This window comes from Macaca fascicularis, chromosome X (genome assembly GCF_037993035.2).
Source record: "Macaca fascicularis isolate 582-1 chromosome X, T2T-MFA8v1.1".
Lineage (NCBI taxonomy): Eukaryota > Metazoa > Chordata > Mammalia > Primates > Cercopithecidae > Macaca > Macaca fascicularis.
The window spans coordinates 157,678,842-157,705,504 of NC_088395.1; the positions used below are offsets into that span (position 1 = coordinate 157,678,842).

General features: G+C 37.0%; 1 protein-coding gene across 1 annotated transcript in view; it reads left to right on the plus strand.

Moving 5' to 3' along the window:
- The window catches only part of PASD1 (PAS domain containing repressor 1), a 92,536-nt gene that overhangs the window by 39,259 nt on the left and 26,614 nt on the right, over positions 1 to 26,663 (plus strand). Inside the window, exons 6-9 of the mRNA XM_074029431.1 lie at positions 5,059 to 5,158; positions 5,611 to 5,721; positions 7,079 to 7,209; positions 9,586 to 9,668. Of these exons, the coding sequence (XP_073885532.1) occupies positions 5,059 to 5,158; positions 5,611 to 5,721; positions 7,079 to 7,209; positions 9,586 to 9,668 (425 nt within the window). The remainder of the gene's footprint in view (positions 1 to 5,058; positions 5,159 to 5,610; positions 5,722 to 7,078; positions 7,210 to 9,585; positions 9,669 to 26,663) is intronic.

The window sequence follows — 26,663 nt, forward strand, 5'->3', positions numbered from 1 at the left end:
AAAATAGAGATGATAAAGTCAGAGCAGTAACAGGAGAAGTAACATCCCTTTTCCTCTGAGATGGGAGGAAGCCATTGGGGAGGTTGGAGCAGATGAAAGAAATGATCTGACTTAAGTTTTATCAGAATCGCTTTGGCTGTTATGTCAAGAATTGGCTATGAGGGGCAGGCATGGAAGTACAGAGTCCACTTGGAGGGCTATAGATGGTAGTGGGTTGGATTAATGTGGCAGTGAAAGTATTTTGTAGGTAAAATAAGTTGTTTTGCTGATGTATTGAAGATGGGTATGACAGAGAGATAAGATGTGTCCAAGTTATGCTGTTACAACATATACCATGAATAAAGTGATGCCTGTTATCATTATCATCATGGTATTAAACTTTTATCTGAAACCTTCCATCATATTTTCCCAATCATTGATTTTATTGACAGTTTTTTTTTCCTTTGGAAAAACTCATAGTCATTTGTAGTAGTAAGTTCTAGTCACTGCCCCCTGTTCTTAGCAGCCTGCCCTCCTACTCACCCCCACTCCATTGTTCCCCCTGAAAATAAAATCAAATCTGGGAGTTTACATATATTTATTCTCTTTTGCAGTTCTAAAGCAAATGAAACTTTTAAAACATACGCTACATCTGAAAAGATTCTCAGCATTGAATCTTTAAGAGATTAGACTTTAGCGAATTTTGAACATAGGTACATGGTTAGTTTGTGATAACTGTGATGAGATTTGCTCTGTTTTCCCTGAGAAGCTTACAGATAGCAGAGATTTAGTAGTGATGAGTCTCATTTGATTTGAGATGCAGCCTAAATCTCCTGCAGAGGATCTTATCCTTCCCTGTGCCCCATACAGTTGAATAGCTTTCTAATGCATGTGTAATATGAATGTCTTTGGCAGTAAAAAAGATGATTCTTGCCTAGATTCTCAGTAAATGTCATGGAGTCCCCAGTAAATTTCTTAATTCTTTTTTTTGTTTGTTTTTTTTGGCGTGACTGAGACTCACCATGCTAATATTTGTGTGACAACTAATAGATATTTGCAAACTTGGCTTTTGAAAAAACACCTTAATTTTTCACTGGTATTTATCCTTGCTTCATTAAGTTCTAAGTACCTTGATCTTTCTACCTTGTGTAATAAGAGCAAATGCTAAAAATTTACAAAAATAACATGAGGTTAATCACGCTTTCAGGTCTCTGCCCTTTTTCTAACTAAGGAACAAGGTCACTGGAACAGATCCACTGTTTCAATTGGTGGTTAATTATAAGGCTTATTGTCACTATTCCTATCCCTAGAGAATCAAAAAGAAACTCATTACCACTAGTCACATCCAAGAGAATGTAGACTATCAAAAGATAGCTCACTTTGAACTCTTTTAAGTGACAATACTATCTTCATTTTTCATCTAATGAAAGAACTTATGAGACATAGCACTTTGTACCTCTTGTTAGGGTATTATTTTATACTTTACATCATAATTGATTGTGCATATTTAATCTGCCCTACCAGACTATGTGCTCATTGGAATTCATTGTCAGGTTCACCTTTTGTAACCCTTATAAGAAATAAGTGTAAAATCTTATTCAGTGAATTACTTCATGTAGAATGTCCAAAATACAGGAACTGGTCCAGTAGCAAATTTTCTGTTCCTGATGCAAATTGGACTTAGGCAGCTATGGTGTAGTAAAAGGCACAATAGATACGGAATTAGATGTAGCTTTCATGTCAATTTCATTTCTGCATTTCTGAACTCTTGACAATTGGAGAAGCCTTAATTTCTGAAGAATAAGACAAGGGATAATTCTTACTCTCCCAGGGGATTAAGTGAGCTTGTATATGTGAACATACCTAGAATAGTGACTGGCATGGAGCAGTTGTTTATCGTGTGTTAGGTGAGTGAATGAATGAGTCGTCTCCACAGAGGTAACCTAGTTTGGCATCTAAAGTCTATTTTATAACTAAACCAACAAAAACGTTTTTATTGAAAAAGTTAAATTTAGTGAAAAAAATCTACCTTTCTTTTTACTGTGTGACTTTCACTGTCAAGATGTATTGCCTGTTAATTCCATAATGTTTTGTTTGGTAAATTAAGGTAATATTTCTATCCTTAATCAAGCCAAACTTGATTGAGACAGCATCCATCTGCTAATTCGAGCATTGACCAGTTCATAGGCTGGCTTCTACAAATGGGCCATAAAGATATATTTCTGAATATTGACTGTAGATTATTAATGCTAATCAGTTAAAAAATCATTGGAATTTGTGGTTTGTCACACAAAGCCATTATTCAGCTACAAAGAATACTTTATTACTTTGTTGCTATCACATTAAAAGCTCATTACTTCTATATCTGATATTCAATTTATCCATGTCTCACCATATTTCAGCTACATGATACAATATTATTCATTCATTCAACCAATATTTACTGAATGCTTACCAGTGCCAAGCTCTGTTCTAGGTGTTGAGGATATAGCAGTGAATAAGACAGGCAAGGTCTCTGTTATACTGCAATTTACATTTTAATGGGGAAGGCAGATAATAAACAGATAACAAAAAAGGCAATAAGAGAATGTCAAGGAGTTGGTGCTATGTAAAATACTTTTGAGTAAAGACCTGTATTAAGTGAGGGAGAAAGCCATTGCAAGTATTTGGGAACCAGTGCTTCACATTTAAGGAGGAGTCAGTTCAAGGGCTCTGTGATGAGTATTTGCTCTCGTTGTGTTTGGATGTGAATGAGGAGTTAGGTGTACCTGGAGTGCAGTGAGCAAGAGAGAGAGAGAGCAGATAAGGTCAATAGCAACAAGGAACTAGAATATTGAGTGGTGAAAGCCCTTATAAAGACGTTGGCTTTTATTCAGAATGACTTGGATAATCAGTGGAAAATTTTGAGTGAACATAGGAATAGCATGATGTGGCTTATGTTTGGAAAGGATCACGCTGGCTGTTCTATAGAGAATGGAGTGGTGGTGGAGGCATGGCAAGAACAGATGCAGGGAGAGCAGTTACGGCTACTGTAGTAATCCAAACTGGGAATGAGACTTGGACCAGGTGGTGAAAAGTGTACTGAGTCTGTACGTGTTTTGAAAATTGATCCATTAGAGATTGCTGATGGATGTTGAGTTTGAGAGATAAAAGGCAAGTCAAGGACAAGTAAATGGGTAAATGGTGGTTGCCATTACTGATATTAGGAAGACTGAGGGAGGAACATATTTTGTCAAAGAAAAGATCAGGAGTTCTTTTTGGATCTCTTAAAATTGAAATCTGATTAGACATCCAAATTGAGTTATCGTGCGGGCAACAGACGAGTATCTGCGAGTCATTAACAGATAGGTGGTATTTAATGAGATGGAAGTGGAAGAGACCACGTAGGGAAACAGGCCTAATGACTAAGCCCTGGTACTCCGATGCCTAGTATTCAGGAAGCAAGAGTAAGATCTAGCAAATTGTGAAGGAGTAGCCTTTGAGGTAGAAGTATATCCTCATGTGTGTGGTGTCCTGCAAGTCAAGTAAATGTATCAAGGGAAAAGGAAGGATCAGTTGCATCAAATGCTGAAATGCTTGGTAAGGTGAGGGCTGAGAAGGGCTGAGAAGTGATGATTTGATTTGGCAATATGGAGGGCATTAGTGACCTTGACAAAAGCAGTTTCAGTGGAGTGGTTAGATATAAACTTCATTAGTGTGGTTTCAAGAAAGAGTGAGAAGTGAAGAAAGGGGAGGTGACAAGTATAGTTTCATTTCAGGAATTTTTGTCCCGAAGTGGACCAGATAAGTAGAGTTATAATTGAAGGGAGAGGCGGTAATGTAAAGGAAGATTATGCATGTTCAGAATTTTGTGTTGTTTTTGTTTTCCTGATTATTTTTAAAATTTCTTATTGATGTATAATATTTGTACATAACTCCAGATAAATAGAGTTATAGTTGAAGGGAGAGGCAGTAATGTAAAGGAAGGTTATGCATTTTTAGATTTTTGTGCTGTTGTTTTTGTTTTCCTGATTATTTTTAAAGTTTCTTATTGATATGTAATATTTGTACATATTTATGGCATACATGTGATATTTTGATACATGCATACAGTGTTTAATGACCAAATAGATGACAGATATCATAGCATGTATAATACAGCATTCTGTATGCTTATCGGAACACCCAGTCAAGAGGAAAAGAAAACTTAATGTGTGGGGTAGAGTAAGACTTTCTAGAACAATGTCTTTTCATAGTCTACAGAAAATGGGATGCAGTGCACAGGCGAAGGAGTCAAATTTAGGTAACAGCTTATTCATTGGAAGAGGAGGGAAAGCAGGTCTCTAGGCACAGGAATAGATATTATCGGTTGGTAGATTTGGTGTCAGATGTTGACATTTCCCATTTTTTTCACTGACTGAAACAAGAAATTAGGTCAGCTGAAAAGGAAGGCTGGGGCGTTGGAGGTTTGAAGGAGGAAAAAGAGTAGGGGAGCAAATTGTCTAAATAAATGAATTTTGGGCAGAGTTGAATAAGTATTTCAAACAATATACTGCTTAGTTGTGGGTTTTTCTTCATCTACATTCAATTGCTTGGGTGAAGGTGTGGGTGTAAATGAAAGGTTGGATGTAACTAGAGTCAAAATTTTCCCAGGCAAGTGTGGTAGAGGGAAAGAGCACATAGGAATGATTACAGTGACCATGGAATCTGAGCTGGATAGGGAAAGATGTGATGATTTGAGGAAGATAATGCACAGTGAAAATGTAATAGAAATGGGTTAGAGGTCTTAGTGGATGGAATCATTGTTGGAGAGGTGGTACATACAAGAGGGGTATTTGTATGAGTGCACTGGAAAGGTAGAAGGTAGTGGTCATAAAGTAGGATAATGTGAATTGTATTTTTTAGAGGTATAACAGATGTAACTGTAGATGGCTGAGGTGGGGCAGAGCATGAGCTCGCTGGAGGTAAGGAGATAGAGGAACTGAACAGTATTAACACAGATAAAAAAGGAACTGAACAGTATTAACACAGATAAAAAAGTTTACTCTCTCCCTCTTCCCCTCCCTTTCCCCTTCACCTCCTCCTCTCCTCTCCCGCCAGGCTGAGATTGTGGGCAGAAAATTATTAAGCCTTCTGCCTGATGAAGAGAAAGATGAAGTCTACCAAAAGATTATTCTCAGATTTCCTTTGTTAAACTCAGGTATGTATATTTTTAAAAGTAGTAAACTCTTAGGTTTTAAAGGACAAGTAACAATCACTCAATGGATTAATTTTTAAAAAGATAATTAGAGCATATATGGCTGTTGATCATATATTAATTTACTTTTATATAATATTACAAACTATATTTTTAGTGTTAAAAAATCTCTCCTCCATTAAATCTTATTCTTCACCACAGACCCTGAGTATTGTAGCATTTGTACAATTGCATTAGTGCTGTATAAATAATGGACCATCGTGTGTAGTGTTCTAGCTGGTGCCCTGCTCTACTGATACAACATAGATAGCTATGTAAATGCTAATGTTCATGGAAAGAAAATAATATTTTTGTGAAATCTAATCTAAGTAAGACATTGGTCATATGAAATAATCCAGTAGAATATGGTAAAGTACAAATGTAGACTTGTTTTGTGTTTGTTCTCTTTTTATTAGAAACACATATTGAATTTTGCTGTCATTTAAAAAGAGGAAATGTTGAACATGGTGATAGTTCTGCTTACGAATACGTGAAATTTATTGTGAATGTAAGAGATATTTGTAATGGTAAGCAATTCTGTTTATCTTATCTATATGACATTTATGAGTTATGTAGCCTCTCATTACTAACATAAATGCTCTTCTGCTTGGTACTTTCAAACTGTCTGATATCCCTGTGGCCACAGTTTCTGACTACTCACATTAATTAGACTTTAAAAAAATTAACAGTGAAATTTACAAGGTGGGGGACACTGAGTTGTTAAGGATGGCTCTTTCCTTTTATAAAACAAGGAAATGATTGCAAACATATAACAAAAGAAGTTTAATGCATATCCAAGCTTAAAATAATGGGGACTCTATGTGTCTATGTGTACCAGAAATTAAAGTTTAAAGCAGTATGATAATGATAAGAAGAAGCTGATTTTGTGGTGGCCGTGGTGGGTTTTAAGTCATGCATAGGCTCCATTGGCTGGGGTCAGGAATTCTAACACCCAGTCAAGCACCAGTATATAAAACCTAGAGATCAATAAAGTGATCAATAAAGTTCTGTCCATTGGCCCAGAAGAATAGTGAGTGGGTTCATCATCTCTCTCTGGGAATTTGAATGGACAAAATGTGCCACTTACAGGAAATCAAAACCCAAATTTTTGTTGCGTGTGGATATAGGGTCCATTTTACAAATTTTGAGGTGTCAGAGACTGCAAGCTGAGAAATTAACATAAATTAATTAATATTAACTGGTTTGGAGCCATTAAAATATCTGGGACTTGAATCAGAGGTAAATAGCCCAAATAGTTAACAAATATATGAAAAGATACTCAAACTCACTAATAAGCAAAGAATGAAACATTTAAAAACCAATGACATTAGCACTCTACACCCATCAGAATGGGAAAAATTAGAAGTGTGAATAATACCAAATATTGGTGAACATGTGAGAAATAAATAAATAAATGAAATTAACTCACGCAAAAGCTGGCTGATATATTTGTCATGATTCTTGGAAATTAAAGGTCATACTTTTTGAAAAAATCTTACTTGACTGTGTGCACAGGTTACACACACACACACACACACACACACACACACACACACACTCCCACACTCCCACACACTCTACCCATGTGGTCTATATAAAAGAGAGGAGCCACATCTCTTTTGGAGGCTAAAATGTCCATCCACAGGGTAATAACGGAAGACTGAAAACCAACCTTAACTCTCAACATTTGATTCTCAGTAATGAATTATTTATGTTTTGGTGGGGAGGGTGGCTGAAAAGGAAAGAAGACAGGAAAAATCCCATGGCTCAGAATTTTGAAAATTGTCAGTGGGTTAGCAAACAGCACATGGATGTGGCAGGTATTTGTCTTCTTGTTTTACTGGTCCACCTTTCTGTTGTCACATGTGTGTCTATCTTCCTTAGAGTCTACTATGGTCTTTAGTGGCTTATTTTCCAGCCACCTCCATGCTGACTTGTCTGCTGCATGTATTCCTCAGGAGGATCGGTTTTATCTTGTGGGAAATGTTTGCATTCTCAGGACTCAGCTCCTGCAGGTGGGTATACTGTGTTTGTGCTTCCCCCATTGTGGTGACATGGGCTTCCTTTGAAGGGTCACTTCCCCTTTGGTCTCTCAGCCACAGGACGCATTGCTAAATTACTCAGTGTGTGCAGAGGGTTGTGCTAGGATATGCAAATAAGGAAAATCAGCTCCTATGTTTCAGAAAGTGAACATCTCAATGAAAATTTGGACACACTCAAAAGAAATGCCCAATCATTTACAAGTAGTCTTGACATAATATAAAATATTATAAAAGGTAGGTGCTGGGGACTGGAACACATTAAGAGAAATGAGCATTTTGGCAGGGAGATGAAGGAAGGCTTCTGATACCAGGTGAGTTTTGAGGCAGCTCCACCACAGCCCCATTGGGTAGCTGATTGTAAAGACTTCTGCTCTCTTTGTGTTCTCTAATATACCATTCACAAATTCTAGCTCTAAAAATGATTCACTTTGGGATTCCTCTGATAGATTAAGCATCCATTAATTTATCCATTCAGTAACATATTTAGTAAGCACCTACTGTGTTCCAGGTACTGTGCTAGGTGCCAGAGAGACATTAGGGGAGATAGGCAATGGCTAAATAATATTGGAAAGTGCCATGGAGGATGACAGAATAATGTGCTAATGACTAGTGCGGGTGGAGAGTTCAGACAGTCGTCAGGGAAGGTCCTTTTCGGATAATTTGTCTCTTGAGCAGAGACCCCTAGGGATGCTAAGAAAGGAAGGCAATGCAGGTAGAGGGTTCAACATCTGTAAAAGACCTGAGGTAGTAACTAGCTTGGAGAGTTCCAAGTAACAAAGTAAGTTATGTGACCAGAATAAGGTGAAAGTGGGAAGGAGCAACAGAAAATAAGATCCAGGAGAAAGACAGGGGACTAATTATGTAGAACTTTGAGATCCATGGTAATCAGTTTGGGTTTTATTTCAAGTGCATTGGAAAGCAGGAAGGTGACATGATCTGATTTTCTTTGTTAAAGGTCAGGCTGAATACTGGGTGAGAAATGGAGTATAGAGAAACAAGAATGGAAGCAAGAAGACCTAAGTGAAAGATGACAGGGGCTTGGACTATGATTATACTAATGGAGATAAAAGTATTCTGATTTGGGATATATTTTGGAGATAGTGCCCTTGCTGATGAGTTAAAAGTGTCTAGGAGAAGGGAGAGAAACATCTCATGGAGGACTCTTAGCTTTTTGGCTTATGGAACTCAGCAAATGGAGGTGCCATTAACTGATTTTAGCAAGACTGGGACAATGTGGATCAGGCAATGTGGGAGGCTAAAATCAACAGCACTGTTTGGGCCATGTTAATATTGTGTTGATGTTACAACATAAAACATATCCAGCTCATTACCTTATAAGGGAAGCCTCTGATCCAGATTTCCTGTGTTCAAATCCTTTCCCTACCAGCTATGTGACCTTGGCCAAGTCACATCCTTTAGCCTCAGTTTCTTTTTCTATAAATGGCAGTCATAGTACCTTCTATTAGGGTTGTAAGGAGTAAATAAGACAGTTTCTCCCATATGGTAAGCACTCAGTAAATGTGAACTATTACAATTGTCGTGATCATTGTTATTACTGTCATTATTACTGCCAGTGATCCAGAGAGGGCAACATACTTGCTTTACTTTTCATCTCTGGTTTAAAATGTGGGATTTTCAGACCACATTTTAGAAACCGTGGAGTGGGCCTTTACATTCAGTTTTAGAACAAGTAATATATGTCATCATTTCTTCAAATTTAAGATGGTAAGAAAAGCAGTATAGAAGAAAGACAGTTTAAGGAGGTTGCCTAATTCAGTTGCCCCTTCCATTATTCCTTCTTTGTAGCCTTGTGGGATTTGAACTGTCACATCTGCTATGAGAATACAGACATCCCACTTTGGAAGTCAACCCCAGTACCTACTTCCTTCTCTGAGAAAGAGAAAATAATCTTATTTGGCCCAATACCTTGGTTGCCCTTACAGCACAAGGAACTCTATTTGTGTTCTAGTCCAGTTTCTCTCTAGGTTTATAGGATGTTTGTTCCATATTAGTGGACATTTTGGAGAAAAAATCTTGTGCAAACAGATGGCTTTTTGGAGGAAGATTTTTTCACAGTGTGACTGTGTAGTACAGTGGGAAGAGTGATGAACTCACAGTTCAAACTTTGAAATTCTGCTCCTAGATCTACTAGCTCTATTTCTTGGGTCAAATCATTGTATCTCTATAATCTTGAGTTTTCAAATCTGTAAAACTCCAGTGCATTTCTCACATTGATATGCAGATTATTTGTAACATTGGATATGAGCATGCCTCCAAAATTAATATATGCTATGCATTTTTACTATTTGCATACATACTAAATATTTAAATATTTGAATTTTTCTGCAGCAACTTTACACTTCAAAGGCAGTCAGTGACGAAGCTGAACTTATACAAGATTCAGATGAGGAACCTTTTGTGGGAGAGCTCAGGTGAGAGGTAGTATTGATAAAGGTAATGAAGATCTAGAATACAATTTTACTAAACAAAGCTAAAACAAGAGAAATAACACCTACAGATATTTTTTTCCCCATCAAATTGAAAATAAAAAGAAAAAAGAAACAAATGGGCCAGGGATGGTGGCTCATGTCTGTAGTCCCAGAACTTTGGGAGGCTGAGGCAGGAGGAGCCCTTGAGCCCAAGAGTTTGAGACCAGCTTGAGCAACATAGTGAGACCCTGTTTCTACAAAAAATACAAAAAAAGTAGCCAAGCATGGTGGCATGTGCTTGTAGTCCTAGCTAGCTGGGAGACTGATGTGGGAGGATCAATTGAGCCTGGGAGATCAAGTCTGCAGTGAGCAGTGACCGTGCCACTGCATTCCAACCTTGGCAACAGAGTGAGACCCTGTCACTAAATAAATAAATAAAACCAGAATAGCAGTCTACTAGTCTGAACTTCCTTTCCCAGCTCATATAATTTACATGTTTTTCCAACAGAATATAAATACAGGTGATTGGCTTTTTATTGTTTTTAAAAAAACATTAAAGCAATAAATAGAGAAAACTTAACTGACCCAGACATGTAATGACTTTCAAATTAAGGTAATGCATTTTAATATACTACTTCATTACTTTTTTCCTTGAAAATAAAGGTAATGTTTAGACACTTTTAAATGGTAGAAGAGCAAGTATGCGTTGTGGTAACTGCTACTTATACAGGATCCTTCTTTTGTGAATCTAATATGTTCTTTAAAATTTGTTTACTAACACATTTTCAGAGAGTAGAAGCCAATATTCCACTATTTTACATGAGAAAAGTAAAAATATATTCCTAACCCCCAGGAAAATGCTGATTAATTTGCCAGATACCACTAACACCCCTTTATAAACTTATTTAACAAACCACAAAGGAGTTCTGTAAAATGTAAATTATTTATAACACTGTACAGTTATTCAGCATTTGATAAACTAATTGTTAGGTACGTTTGTATTTAGTAAGCCACAAGAGCATACACCATAGTGTCTGGTATTGGGAATGGATTCCATTTTCCTTCTACATTGCAGTGTACATGTACTGGTAAATAAATAATGAAATAATATATTAAATATATTAAAGATGTGCACTGTATGCCAGTAATACTTAGCAAAATAAAATAAGCAAACAAGGGAACTTTCAAAGAGGTTTCTTGGGATCAAAGGCATGCTTGTATGAGGTCTGATGGTGAGAAGAGTGAGCTGGAAGCTGTGGTCACTGTTACTATTCAGAGGCAGGAGGAGGTAAGGAAGCCAGAGCTGGTGAAGGAATTAGTTAAACAGGAAATATTTGAGGCTCATCTGGATTTAAGAGAAGGCAGGGGGAGAATCTTCCATTCCCATCAGAAGAGTACAGAGGTGATTGGCTGTCAACCATTGTCTGATGCTACACACAGAGCAATGGGATGAGAAACAGAACTTATGGTGGCTAGCTATTTACATCCCCTTTGCTTGGTTAAAAATTCTTGTTAGCATAAAGCTGCATTTGTATTAATAATTGTGTAATTGTGTATTGAATGTGACAATATGACTTGTCTGCTCATGCCATGATCACATGTATTTGTACCGGCATGCTGTTTTTATGGAATCTAATTTTTTTTTTTTTTTTTTTTTTTTTTTTGAGACAGAGTCTCACTCTGTCGCCCAGGCTGAAATGCAGTGGTGCAGTATTGGCTCACTGCAACCTCCGCCTCCCGGGTTCAAGTGATTCTCCTGCCTCAGCCTCCTGAGTAGCTGGGATTATAGGCATGCACCACCACGCCCAGCTAATTTTTGTATTTTTAGTAGAGACTGGGTTGCACCATGTTGGTCAGGCTGGTCTCGAACTCCTGACCTCGTGATCCACCCGCCTCGGCCTCCCAAAGTGCTGGGATTGCAGGTGTGATCCGCTGCACTCGGCCGTAATCTAAATTTTTAAATGAATCTTCAGTGTTGTATGTTTGGCTCCTAGGAGTGGGGAGCACATGCATGACCAAACTTAAGACTTCTAGCCAGTCTCTGAATGTGCTTTATTGCTCCCAACTTTTCTTGTAGTACATGGACTTCAATAGGCCTGTAAGTCTTGCCCACTTCTTTCATTAGTTTCTCTAGTTTCTTAGAAGACCTTTTACTGAATAATGTGGAGAATAAGATACATACAAGACAACATGTTTAAACAACATGAACTCAAGACGCTATAAAGAGAATGACTGAGACACAATAGCATGCATGACTTAAACATATTCTTGCATGCGCCCTAAAACAGATTTATTTAGCAGGTTTGGGTAATGAGTTTTGTTTAAAAATTAGCATATCAGTGTAGCAAATATTTAGACAGTGGGAGTTTAGGGAACAAAGATACCTGTATTTTATTTAAAGGTAGAGCTTAGTTGGATGAAAAATATTCTGATGCAGCAAGGAGCCAGCTACCACATCTATGCCATAATCTTCATAAGATACATAAGAAAAGTGTTTTCTGAAGGCTTAAAATTATGTCTTTTCTAATTTTGTAAGAAAGTATGACTCAAATGTAGGTGAATGCACACTCTTTCCCCTTAAGTTCAAAACTAGACAATGGATTGTTTATCATGTAGGAAGTAAGATAGAAAATGACACTTGGGGAAAAAACGGATGCATTTAATGAAGAAAAGTCTGATTAATTCCAGACTGCTTGTCCCTCTCATATCCCTCCCTCCTCCAACTCCATCGCCACTACTCTGGCCCCAGTCTCTTCAACTCTCATGTGATAGACTGTTGGTGGACCTGGCTGGCCCACTAACTTGAGCTTTGTAAGGCAGGACCTGTCACCCTCATCCTTGTCTAGCACAGAGCCTGATATTGAGTAGGCAGAAGTGACATCTGCTCATTAACTGATTGGTTACTTGATCTTATCAGAATGGTAATACATTCCAGGCCATGAGATCTCTCAATCATTATGCAGTATTGTTAGAAAAAAGTGCAAACCAGTACCCTATTGCTTGATTTTTTCATAGACTTGTCCCTTCTCCCCATGATATTTTCAATTAAAAAGGAGAAGAGATTGCTTTGTATCAGGGTTGTAATTTTTAGTTATTAATAGTCTGGCTTCCATTTTACCCTCTGGGGGATAGTTAGAAAAGCAATTGGTCACAAATGTCTTAGGGACCTACAGCTCCCAAAATGTTTCCCTTATCTTGGTAATTCAGTTTTTTAAGAGTAAGAAGCATCCTCCTGAGTTTTTTCTACGCTTATGAAGGAAACACAAAGATGGGAATTTGAAGTGTTTAGAAGAAAGGGTGTATTTCCACATAGAATGTCCTGTTTGTGCATGTTTAAGATTTGAGGCTTAAAAATCTTTCATTTCAGGAGAGGGCCTGAACAGCTGGGGTATTTTTCATTGAGGCTACAGATGTACTGGAGTGGAAAGTCTTGCTTTCCTGGACTACTGAAGGTAGAAAGAAGTAAGGGATTTGTGAGTCAGTGAGGGTCAGGCAAAGAAGTGAATATTGAGTAGCCCTCTGCTATCTTGCTACTGCTAGAGTCAGAAGTAAGCAACTAAGTTACTTTTTGGATTTACCCAGTTGTATGTATTGGTAAGGCCCAAATTCCTATCATAGCATCATCTTTTAACACAGTGCAATTTGTTCTTCATACTTCATGATGCTATATTATGTTTATTACTCAGTTATTTTCTACACATCTAAAAGGTAGATTTTAGACTTATTGTACAGGTGAGAAAGTGCATTCGCAGAGGATGTATGATTCACCCAAACTCACACAGCTGGTTAGGCAGTATAGCTGTATTTGGGACCTAAATTATCCTAGGCTCCATTCCACGAGGACACCAGTTTCAGGAGCTGTGGCTGGTGTAAGATTCAAGAGAGAAAACTCAATGAGTCTTTGGGAAGTACGTGACCAGGGATGTTACTAAGAAAAAGCATTTTTCTTTTTAATTTCACCTTAGAGGGAGGAGACTATACCAATTAGTTAGTCCTAATACTTTTTACAAAGATGGCACATTTTCACCCAAAAGTAAAGTAGAAAACACTGGAAAATCAAATGATGAGTATTTCCCAGGTTCTGATAGCTGTTACCTGTGCTTGCAAAGTCCTCAGAAACTCTGCTACAGGACTGGAATTGGTCCCTGGGGAGACTCCATCTGTCAGCAACTCCACCAGAAAGAATGTTCCTGCCTAATTCCTCTTTCAGTGAAGACACACCTTGTACAAAGGTGTGGGGAAAATTTTGCAAAGATGTGCAATGGTCCTAATTAATGAGGTTTTGTTGTACTGAGTCTTTTTACCGTACTATACCGTTTTGACTCCATTCCTTATGTCTGCCCCATCTTGAACAGAGGAGGAGCCTTGCACATCATTGTAAATGTGGCTAGCGTGCCTAGTCTTACCACTTTAGTCCCAATGAAACTTATTTATTCATACAGAAAATATTTAGCATCTACTATGTGGAAGTTTCTGTTCCAAGATTTAAGGATATGGTAGTGAGCAAAAGTCCTTATCTTCATGGTGATTACATTCTGGTGGAGGAAAAAGATAATAAACAAATCAATAGACTATAGAGTAGGTGAGATGATGAGGGCCAAGGGAAAAAAAATTGAGCAGTGAAAGGGGGGGGTAGGGAATGTTATTGGGGGAAGGTTAAATATTACTAGATTTTGAAATGGCATTTTATAGGTTGAAAATGGAGTAATGTTGGCAATTCCCTGTGGTTCCCTTGTGGCCAGAAAGGGCCTCAACAAGAAGGTGACTTGAGTTAACATCTGAAAGGAGTGGAGGAGCAAGCCTCGTGGATTTTGGAGGAGATATTCCAGACAGAGGGAAGAGCAGATGCAAAGTTCTTGAGGCAGAAGTACATGGCAGAAGCGTATGTTTGAGAAACAGCAAGGGAGCCAGTGTAGCTGGAGCAGAGTCACTAGAGAGGAACGTTCAGAGCATGCAGGGCCTGTGAGCAACTGTGAGGGAAGGACCAGGATCATGTCAGCTCGACCCTGCCTTGTGGAATAGCTCCTGCTAGAGTCATTCACCATTATTTCTCTTGTTTTTCAATGTCGTGTGGAGACTCAGTCAGCGCTACCTGCTCTCCCTTTACACGTTACTTGGCCATTTCTACTAATTCTAGTCTCCTAATTCTACCTGTCACCTTTGGCAAATACTGTGGAGGTCTTATAGTATAGTTTTAAAACAACATAAAATTAGGATTTTTAAAAACTATAATGCTTAGGTTTTATTTCTCAGTTTTGCCATTTACAGGTTGTGTGATCTTGGAGAAGCCTGTTAAGTCTCACGTTCTTTATCTATAAATGGTGAAGATAATTACCGCAGAATGGGTATGAGGCTCAAATAAAAAAAAAGAAATAAGATCTATATGTTTTGTAAAATACTATGCAAAGTCAAATTATTATGGATTAGAAAGTCCTTCCAAATATGGAGTAATTATAATTTAACACTATAGTCCTGACTAATCTATACAGACACTATTAAATACAAAGGGCTACCTGTGAACATAGCAGACAGTCATGATCTGAAGTTTGTGTCTGGTGATTTCTTCAATATTCTTATTATTTTTCTATAAATTTAAGGTAGTTCTTTTTTTTTCTGCTTAAAGCCAGTACATTTTAAGCTCCATACTGAGATGGTACTCTCTCCATTAACAACCAAGTTATTCCATGAAGAGCATCCATGTCTCCTTGCAGGGTGAAGTGGGTGTGGCCAACTTTGAATATGGTGAAACTTCCAGCTTGGAGGCCACATCCAGCCAGATGATTCTATGCTCTTACACCCACCAGAGAGATAATTCACATGCTGACACCTGGTGTTAACAGATAAGGAAAGGAGTTGGGGCTTTTCAGGCTGACATCCAGGGAAAGAACCTGAGCCCATTCCCATGCAGCTGTATTCCATGCAGAGATTTGAAGCCAGCCTCTTGGTGTACATTTAACTAGTCATGTTAGTAGTATGTACAGGGCCTGGTCCTTGAAAAGGACAGACATCAAAAAACATAGGTAGCAGGGATAGTAGTCTCAGGATTCTGGGTTTTATATATCATTTTCTTTATGATGTGACTTCTAGCCAACCCATACTCCATCTTCAGCTATATGACAAATTATTTTGATCGTCCAAAAGCATAAAATCATTATACTATTAGATTTGCGATTGATAAGAGCAATTTTGTTGTTAATATTTTTTGAAAAGCTCTGTGTAAGGATTTGTACTCAAAACTCATTGAAGCAACACAGAAATCACTGAGGGTTTAGACACTAATGAAAAAAAGAGTCTAATAAATATAAAAGTTTAAAAAAGTGGGACGAATTACCTGATATATTTGCCTATTTTATGAAAAGCAATTTTAAATAAATATTCTGACAGCTGCATATTCTTCTCAAATAATAATGTTATTTTTTTCTCACAGTATTCATTTGTCACTCCACAATATAGATGCCCAGTTGTGTGTTGGTCATCTGAAGATGTGGAATGCGATTCATCCAGCTCTCCTTTCACTTAGTGATTTTTGCTTTACCTCTTTCTTATCTTGGGACCATTTTTTGCTTTAGGTCCTTTGCCTTTTTTTTTTTTTTTTTTTTACTTTTTAACTTTTTATTTGAATATTGGTGGGAACTATATGTGTCCTCTTTTATCTATACTCACAACTTTTTACAGCTTGCGCCATTTGCTTTATTATCATTCTCTCCCTTTCTCTCCTTCTTTCAACTTCTTCCCATCTTTTCTTCCCTCTCTCATCTCTCTCTCTTCATATAGATAGACATTTTGTGCATGTGTAATTTATTATGAACTATGGAAGTACACCTCTATTTCTCAAATACTTCTATGTATTTCCTGTGTTTAAGTTTATTACAATACATAACCTCAGTATGGTTATAAAATCAGGAATTTTGGTATCTGTGGAATATTATTATCTAATCCACAGTCCATATTCAAATGTTGTCAGTTATCTTTTGTAGCTTTTTTTTGGTATAAGATCCAATTTAGGATCATGATTACATTTAGTTGTCATATGTCTTTCATCTGGAATAGTTTCCCAGACGCCCTTTGATATTCTTAACTTTGAAATTTGTGATGAGTGCAGACTGAATATTTTATGGAATGTCCCTCCATTTGAGTTTGTCTGATGTGTCTTCTTAACTAGAGTCAAGTTATGCATTTTTGTCAGGAATACCACAGAAGCAATGTTGTATTCTCAGTACAACATATCAAAAGATGGATGATGTTGATATTTCTCACAAGCTGATATTAACTTTGATCACATGGTTGAAGAGATGTCCACCAAGTTTCTCACCTGTAAAGTAAAATTTCCCTTTGTAAATTTTAAGTAACTTATGGGAAAGTACTTGAAGACATGTAAATACTCTGTTCCTCAAGAAATTTTTACCCGCTAGTCTTAGTACCTGTTGATAATTTTCTAACACCATCATACCTTCTACATTTATTGGTTGGCATTTTGATTAGGAAGTTTCCCCTGTGCCTCATTGATTGATTTGTTATTTATTTATTCACTGGCTTATAATATATTACTATTATTACTTATTTCAATGCTCACATTATCTCGGAATTGGCCAGTGGGAGCCTCTTCCAGCTGACTCATTTCTTTTTAATGTGTCCCATCATTCTTTGAGCATCCCCCTTACTACCTGGCACAAGACTGTTCAGGTTCATTTTGTACTTTCTCTGCCTCAGAGAAATCAGCCAGTTCTCTTAGTCTGAGCAACTCCAGCTTCTTTAATTGGAAGTGTTTAGATACCAAGATCTAGGCACTACTTGTGGTCATTGTTACTTGTGTGCTACTGCTTTTAAGTGCTTTCAGAACTAGAAAACAAATACACATGTACCTACATATAAAGATATATATCTATATGTATTTCCATATCTACCTATCTATATGTATGTGTACCTTTGTGTATGAGTGTGTATAAAATAATACAAATCATGAGTTCATAGTGATGCTTCAGATTCTAAGCCAAAACCATAGGGTTCATTCTAGAACCCTAGCCTTTCCATTTCTGTATTTGCAACACTCTTTTCCAATAATCACAAAGGCCTGGCCCCATTGTCCTCAATATAGTTACTTACTTGCTCAAATATCAAATGCACAGAAAGTAGTTTTAGGGTTGCCAACTTATGTCATTGCAAAAAGAAAACCTTCTAAAGTGAGTTTAATATTATTTACATTTGTAAAGTAAAATTTACATGTAGTAGAATAGACCTATCTTAAGTCTATCATTCCATGAACTTTGAATGGAGAAGCCCATATAAACCTCATTCCTGTCAAGATGTACAATGTACATCATGGTGGCTATGGTTAACAACATTGTATTTTATGTTTGAAAATTGTTAAGAGAGTAGATTTTAAGTGTTTTCACTACAAAAATGATAAGTATGTGAGGTAATGCTTGCATATTTTAAATAGCTTGATTTAGCCATTCCGCAGTGTATACATATATCAAAACATTATATTGTACTCCAGAAATATATAATTTTTACTTCTTAATTAAAAATTTTTAAAGATAAACAATGCTTTCAGCACACTGGAAAGCTTCTTTGTGCCCCTTCTCTGACATCCTCCCACCTAGAGGCAACTGCTGTTTTAAATTTTTTCACTGTAGATTAATTTTGCGTTTACTAGAACTTCATAAAAATAGAACCAGACAGTATATATTCTGTTGATTCTGCCCTCTAACCCAGCATAAATTGTATGTATCAGTAGTTCATTCTTTTTGTTGCTGAGGAGTATTCTATTGTAAGACTATACCACAATTTGTTATGTATTTACCTTTTGATGGACATTTGTTTCTAGTTTTGGATTATTACAAATAAAGCTGCAATGAACATTCTTTTTAAAAAGGCTTTTTGTGGATATGTGTTTTCTTTTTTTTTTTCTTTTCTTTTTTTTTTTAATTTTTTGAGATGGAGTCTCACTCTGTCGCCCGGGTTGAAGTGCAGTGGTGTGATCTCAGCTCACTGGAACCTCCGCCTCCCAGGTTCAAACGATTCTCCTGCTTCAGCCTCCTGAGTAGCTGGGATTACAGAGGCCTGCCACCAGGCCCAGCTAAATTTTGCATTTTTAATAGAGATGGGGTTTTACCATGTTGGCCAGGCTGGTCTTGAACTCCTTACCTCAGGTAATCCACCCTCCTTGGCCTCCTAAAGTGCTAGGATTACAGGCATGAGCCACCATGCCCGGCCTGTATTTTCATTTTGAAAATTATTTCTTAAACAATTTATCTGTTAAATTGTGTACTAAAATTGTTTTTTTTTTCCTCTTGGTATACAGTTCTGTGGATTTTAAGTAAGCTATAGATTCATTCAACCACCACCGTAATCAGAATACAGAACAGTTCTGTTATCCCTCAAAAAACTTCCTTGTCCTGCCTATTTATTGTCAGCCCTACCCCACCTCACCCTTAACTGATTTCAACCACTGATCTATACTTCATCCCTATAGTTTTGTCTTTTTGAGAATGTCATATAAATGGAGTCATACAGTATGCAATCTTTAGAGACTGGCTTCTTTCAGCACAATTCCTTTAAGATTCATCCGAGTTGTTGCATGCATCAAAGGTGTTGTCATTTTTTAAAGTTTTAGCCACTAATAGGCACATAGTGGTATTGAGTTATGTTTTTAATTTGCATTCCCCCTAAAGACTAATAATGTTGAATATCTTTTCATCATTTTCCATCATTGCATCTTCTTTGACAAAGTGTATGTTTTAATCTTTTGCCTAATTTTAAAATTTTGTTGTTTGTGGCCGGGCGCGGTGGCTCAAGCCTGTAATCCCAGCACTTTGGGAGGCCGAGACGGGCGGATCACGAGGTCAGGAGATCGAGACCATCCTGGCTAACACGGTGAAACCCCGTCTCTACTAAAAAATACAAAAAACTAGCCGGGCGAGGTGGCGGGCGCCTGTAGTCCCAGCTACTCGGGAGGCTGAGGCAGGAGAATGGTCTAAACCCGGGAGGCGGAGCTTGCAGTGAGCTGAGATCCGGCCACTGTACCCCAGCCTGGGCGACAGAGCAAGACTCTGTCTCAAAAAAATAAAAAAATAAAAAAATAAAAAATAAAATAAAATTTTGTTGTTTGTTTTCTTATTGAGTTTTGAGAATTCTTTTTTGTTTCATTTTTTATTCACAAAATATTTTCTCATATTCATTGTCTTTAATCTTTTCAGCATCCTGCAAACATTGTTCTAATATTAATTTTGTAAAGTCAGAGCAGTAAAAATTAAAAATGTGGTCTCCAAAGCTAACAATCTGGGTTCAAATTCTGGTTTTGTCACTTATTGCTGTATAACTTTAGCAGCTTGACTTCCCCGAACCTTGGTATCCTCAACTGTGAAATCATACTCATATAAAACCATCATTCCCAGCAAACTATCACAAGGAGAGAAAACCAAACACCACATGTTCTCACTCATAGGTGGAATTGAACAATGAGAACGCTTGGACAGAGGGAGGGGAACATCACATACTGGGACCTTTCAGGGAGTGGGGAATGGGGGAGAGAAAGCATTAGGAGAAATACATAATGTAAATGTCGAGTTGATGGGTGCAGCAAACCAACATGGCACACGTGTATACCTATGTAACAAACCTGCACTTTGTGCACATGTGCCCTAGAACTTAAAGTGAGAAAAAAAAAAAAAAAGCAATAACAACACTTGCTGAGTGCTTACTATGTATCAGGCACTGTTCAGAATATTTTAAACACATCTTAGCTCATTTCATCCTCACCACAGTCTATGAGTTTTGAGAATTCTTTATACATTCTGGATACAAGTTCTTTGTTCAATATTTGATGTGCAAGTACTTTCTCAAGTCTGGGGCTTCTATTTTCATTCTCTTAACAGTGTATTTTGCAGAACAAAGGGATTTTATTTTAAGGAAGGAATATTTTGTTATTTTTTTTTCTTTGATGGATTGCTTTTGGTGCCATGTCTTAAGAATTCATTACCAAACCAAGGCCACATAAACATTTTTAGTTTTTTTTTCCCAAAAGTTTTATCATTCTGGATTTTAAGTTTGTATCTATGATCTACTTTGAGTTAATATTTTTACAAGGTATGAAATTTAGGTCAGAGTTCATTGTTTTTGGTATATGGATGTCCAGTTGTTCCAATATCATTTGTTGAAATATGATCTTGTTACTGTCCTGCTCAAAAACTTTCAGTGCTTTTCCCATTGCACTTAGAATAAAATCCGAACTCCTTTTGTATGGTCTGTAAAGCATACTGCTCTCATGCCTACTTATTTCTGAAACCTCATTTTGTGTTATATTCCTTTTTGTCTGTCAGACTTCAGCCTCCCTGGCTTCTCTTTTCTGTGAGTTCTCAACACTCTTTTCCAACATAGAGTCTTTGCACATGTTTGTGTCCTCAACCTGAAATATTTTTCCATTATGTTGTTCAATAGTTGGCTTATACTCGTTCCCCTAAGTTCATTTTTTATTCTCTCCTCTGGCATTCTGCCCTTTTCCTTAATCATACTTATTATAATTTTTAACTTTATAGTTATCTCTAAACTAATCATTCATTGTCTGGATTTCCCATGAAACTGTAAGATCCATGAAACTGTGTTTGCAGTGCCCACTACTGTGCCTATCCTCATAAAACTTGCTGCCTAGTGCTGAGATGTACAACTAAATGAGAAACTACAATATTACAAGAAGCTACACCATTCTGCATAAATGCCATTTAAGTTCTTCACTATTTCTACATGGACTAAAATGTTTTTCCCCTCTGTATTTTGTATACTTGAATCCTTCTCACCCCTCAAGAAACAGTTCCATCTTCCCTCTCTGAGAAGTTCCTCCTGGTACCCAGTTCGGAAGAGCTCTTCCTCCCTGCTTTCTACTCTCCTACTGACACTCTCCACTTTGCCTTAAGATCACAGAGACTGACTTAGCTCTTCTCCTAGAAAATCAAAAGCTTGCTAAGGGTGGGATCCAAATTGCATTCAGCTTGTGTCTCCTTCAGTACACAGACCAGCTCATTTTATTCAGTTAACTCATTTTCTGATTTCTAGAATACAGTCATGTGTTTATCCATGGGTCCATCTTGCCATTGGAAACTAACAACTGATTTTCAGAACAAAAAAGAAAACAAGGCCAAACTTCAAATCATATCTCATATTTGCACAGCCAACACATAGGCCATTAGCTTTTTAATAAGTAGCAAAGACATAAAACGTTTTCTTTTAACATGTGCTGGGACTTGACTGGTCTCTGTTGCTTTATTTCCCCAACTGGCTCAACAATAGTCTTATAAAAGTGACAGAAAGACCATACACCATGTTACCTTAGAGGGATGACTGAGTGGGTTACAAAAGTAGGAAGACTCAGATGCCAAATAAAACATGGGCTGTTTGGCAAAACCTTAGCATGAACATATGGACCTAGTCCAGGCACTCTAAAGTTGCTGGCTGTATTAAAAAGAAGTTGGACCTGCCCTGTTTTATGATGTAAAAATGTGTGTGTGTTTGTGTGTGTCTTGATTCATTGAAGTGAAAGCAAATGATTTTAACGGAATAGTGACAAACATTAATTCATAAAATAGTTTTTAGACTGGAAAAATATTTGATAATGGATCCAAATATGAAAATAATGAAATATAAAAATCAATGTAGTACCTTACAAACTGTAGAAATTATATCTGAGCTGTCAGTTCTAGTCGTTCAAAAACCCTGTCCTCTTTGAGTGAGAGATACATCCCTATAGAACATCCTGTCCTCAGCTGGAAGGCTTGGCCTTAAGGACTTATTAGTTAGTGGGAACAGAGCAAACTTTCTTTATATCTTAACCACACAGTTCTGGTCTTAGTATAGTCTTGTGTCTGATTTATGAATTTCTCCTGGAATGAATTTTCCACAAATATATGATGGCGAACTGTGTAGCCTTGACATTCATTCTGCCCATGAATGTCTTTAGTGTTAGCAACTGGCATCCAGGCATTTTCCAGTGACTCACCAACCAAAGCTATACATTGCCTTCTCTACGTTTGAAAAGGGGCAGGGGGCGGACCACAGAACACTAATCAGATTCTAAAGTTGCTTTCATGTTTACTTAATATTTCTACACTGCTCAGAGGAAGCCAATATCAGCAATATTCTTTTTGAGATGACAAAACCTTGAAACTTTTTAAGTTAATTTTAGAGCAATAGAGTTTTTGTTGACTTAGTGTTCACTTTTCTGTCTTGTCTTTATTATTTGACATTAGGGCAACTCTTACCGTAGATTACTTGCTCTTCAGGGTATATGAGACTAAGATTTCTACCATGTTTATGATCGTATTTACTTTTTAAGTGTAATGAATATTGTGCGTTACTAATTTTTTTTTTTAATTCTGGTGAGGAAATACCACCAAGTGCCGTTCGGTGTTTTTCCTCTTTTGATGTGTTTGTGAAAAACTGGTGTAACCAAAAAAGCACATTAGAGGAATTCAAAATGGCCCTTTAGAGAGTGATGGTTTCTATGAAATGGATGGAGTATGATTTTAGTGGAAATTTTCCCATTTTGACTTCATCCTTTGTAAAACACCTAAATGTATCAGAGTCACACCATTTGGCTTCTTTTTAGTTGTGTATTAGTAGTTATTTAAAGCAAGTCTTTACCATACAGCTAAAAGAAGAATTGAATTTTCTTAGCTATGCCATAAAAGTAATTACCTGCCAGATAAAAGGGACCTCATGTTCTAAATAGTTGAAATTCAACATTTTGTTTTAAATCTTCATTTTCTGATATGTAAAATTATCTGAATTAATCTGTATGGTGTAGATTTAGTCATGTTATCAGCTTCAGATATATCAGATATATATATATATGTTAACCCACTCAAAGAATATGATTTTGAAAGCCACAAGAATCCATATCTGTGTCTCGTACAGGAAGACAGGAAGGCTGAAATGGAAAGATGCATATAGACCCTAACTCATTGTCTCATGAAAGTCAGTCCTCTTCATGCTGTGGCCAGGGAGCAGTAAGGGGTGTGATGCTCAGGGTAGGGAATTGGAGAGGAGAAGGGTGCATTATTTTCTGAGTCATCTTGTTTCACTTTCTGCCTATCTCTCAATCCTAATACACACCATAGGCGTGTACACACGTGTACACACACACACACACACACACACACACACACGTATACCAGACATTTTCCTTTTCCATCCTTTTAGGCCCTGGAGTAATAAATTACTCTGTTGGAGAGAACTGGTAAATTCAAATAGCACACTCCTTCCATTCAGAATATCTGAATGAAATATCATACTTTTCCCTCACATCAAAAAAAGACAGAACTTTTTGTGACTAAAAGTTAATTTCTTAAGCCAAAAGAAAATTTCTGGAAGCAGTCACTCAGGAAGAGTTTCCTAAAACATTCATATGCTAAGATGGTAAACGATGGGATTTGTTGTCCCTTTGTTAGCAAGAAACCATGATCTTGAGCAGCTTCAGGTCCATTAAGATCTCTCCCAAGTGAGAATGCAATGGGCTTCTCTGGCTGTAAGTTGTCCATTGCCTCTGATTCCATTGGAGAGAAAGAAACCAATCACCTGCTCGTGTTTTTTCAAATTTCCAAATCCATTCTTACGTTGTAAAAAACAGGCTGCTGCTGATTTTGGCTCACAGGCCATAGTTTGGACAAAACCCTTATCTATTCAGTATACTAAGTATCTGTTCATATCAATATATTATTCTTGATTACATGCAATGACTACATTCTTGATTATAGTCAATGGATATATTATTATTTTCAACATTTTAAGGAATGTTTAATTTGTAAAAAGTTAAAAGTCGCAGAATGGTTTGCCATTCTTATGAATAAAAACAGAATTTCAGGACTTCATATGAATGTTTTTAGTTTATGCTAATTTAATAATACATTTTTAAAGAATTCATTTTCTAATTTTTCAATGATTTAGCATGTTTTCAGATTTTATCAACAATATCATCAAATGACTCATTTGCCAAATTTACCATTTTCCCCAAACTTGTATCTGTGAACTCTGACAAAGCTTAATGACTTAGAGTGGATTGAAATATTTTAACAGTTTTTGAAGATACTTAGGATATATTGTACTTGGCCAATTTTTCTGTTAACATTTTAAGGAAGGTTCCATTTGTCTGTACCCCAGGTCCCTTACTGCTGCAGCTGAATTGAGCAGGGGACAAGAGAAGGGAACTTGCGATGGGGGGAAGAAACAAAGGAGAACCAGCAACCAGCACAGCTTGGGCTACCAACCCCTGAAGTTGGGTTGGGAGGAAATGAGTCCATGAGAGAAGGAGATGAGGAACTCAGCAGGTGTCTGAAGCCCTCAGGACTCTGAAATCCTTCCTTCCTACAATAGTCTTAAACTCTGCCAACTCAGCACACTTAAAATTTTATGAATAGCTTAAAGAAACAGGTTTTTGGTAAATCAATATATTTGGATAATTTGACAAATTGATGCTTTGATTCATGTTCATTCAGTCCATTTGTCTCCTGGCAAGTTGGCTTTTGGAAAATTTAATATTAGTAGATTGACTTGGGAAGTTGGTATGCTTCCATACTGAAAAGCAGTGGCTTTCCAGAGGCAAAACTAAGAAGGAGCCAGGAGTGGGTCAAGATTGCATCCTTTCTGGAAACAATAGTGTGCACAAACTACCTGGCAAAGTTGATAGTAGCTCATAGTTATCTGCAGTTCATTCTGTGGAGGATGTTAGTGGGTTAACTTGTGGTGTGAATATAAAGTGATGGAACTGATCTTAACATATGGGCCTATCGATTTCAAAGACATACACATTTTGGTAATAGAGACAAATGAAGGCATCACATGCCTGTATCAAAACATTTCATGTACCCCATAAATATATACACCTACTATGTACACACAAAAATCAAAATAAAAAATAAAAGTAAAAATTAACAAATTAGGGCATATTGGATGTGTGGCATGACAAAATCAAGGCATTTCTGGCTGGGATTAAACAAAACTAGAGATTATTTTACTACTCCCTAATGGTGACACAACTATTGCCCTTACTGGTATAAGGAGTTAGCAGACTGGGTTCATATTCTGGCTTTGTCATTTACTAGTTGTGAACTTATATGTTATTCACGTTATAAAGCTTTATTTTCCTCATCTATAAAGTGGAGACGATAACAGAACATATGTCATTGAGTTATTGTAGGACTCAGAAAGGTAATATGTAAAAGATACAGACCCCATGGTAGGAACTTGGTAAATGATAGTGTCTTTTCTGTCAGTCAGAGATGAGATTGGTTGTGGGTAGGCAATATGGTTAGTTAGCAATTACCTTGAGATTATTGAGGGTGATGATGAAACATTCACTTCAAGTTACTGATATTCTGAACCAATCAAAATTACATCCATTGACTATCTGCCTTTAGTTAAGGTTCCTAAAATGAACTAAATTCATCTTCAAATAATGTAAATCTATTAAGATGACTATCTCCAATTATTTAGTTAGTAAAAGTTGCTATATTGAAAGAGAAGGACCTGTCAAATATTTAGAAGGCAGTGTAGTTATTTTGTATTCGGAAGGATCAAGATTTGTACATTGATTCAGAGGATATTTACAAGTATACATTGTATGCAGAGCCTTGTAGCCACAGAACACACTTCTCTTCTCCCCCTCAAAGGAGGATATTGATCTAGGTGATCTATAGCAATAGCAACGTTCCCAAGTCTCTCAGTGCAGTTTCAAGTCACAAAACCCAGGCTCTTGATCCCTATTCTGCTCATCTTAACACTAGAGCACCTGCTTCTTGGCTCCAAAGGAATAGAGAAATGATAGCGCATGCAGAACTCATCTTGCAGGAAGACATTTTCTAGGAGAGAGAATTAAAATTACAAAAGAATAATTGTAAAGCAAATTACAGTATCATACCTCTCAAATCATATAGTTAAGTGGAATAGAAACTTAGAGATGTACGGTGGTCAATGAAAGAATGGCTAATGAGGGCATTTGAGCTGACCACA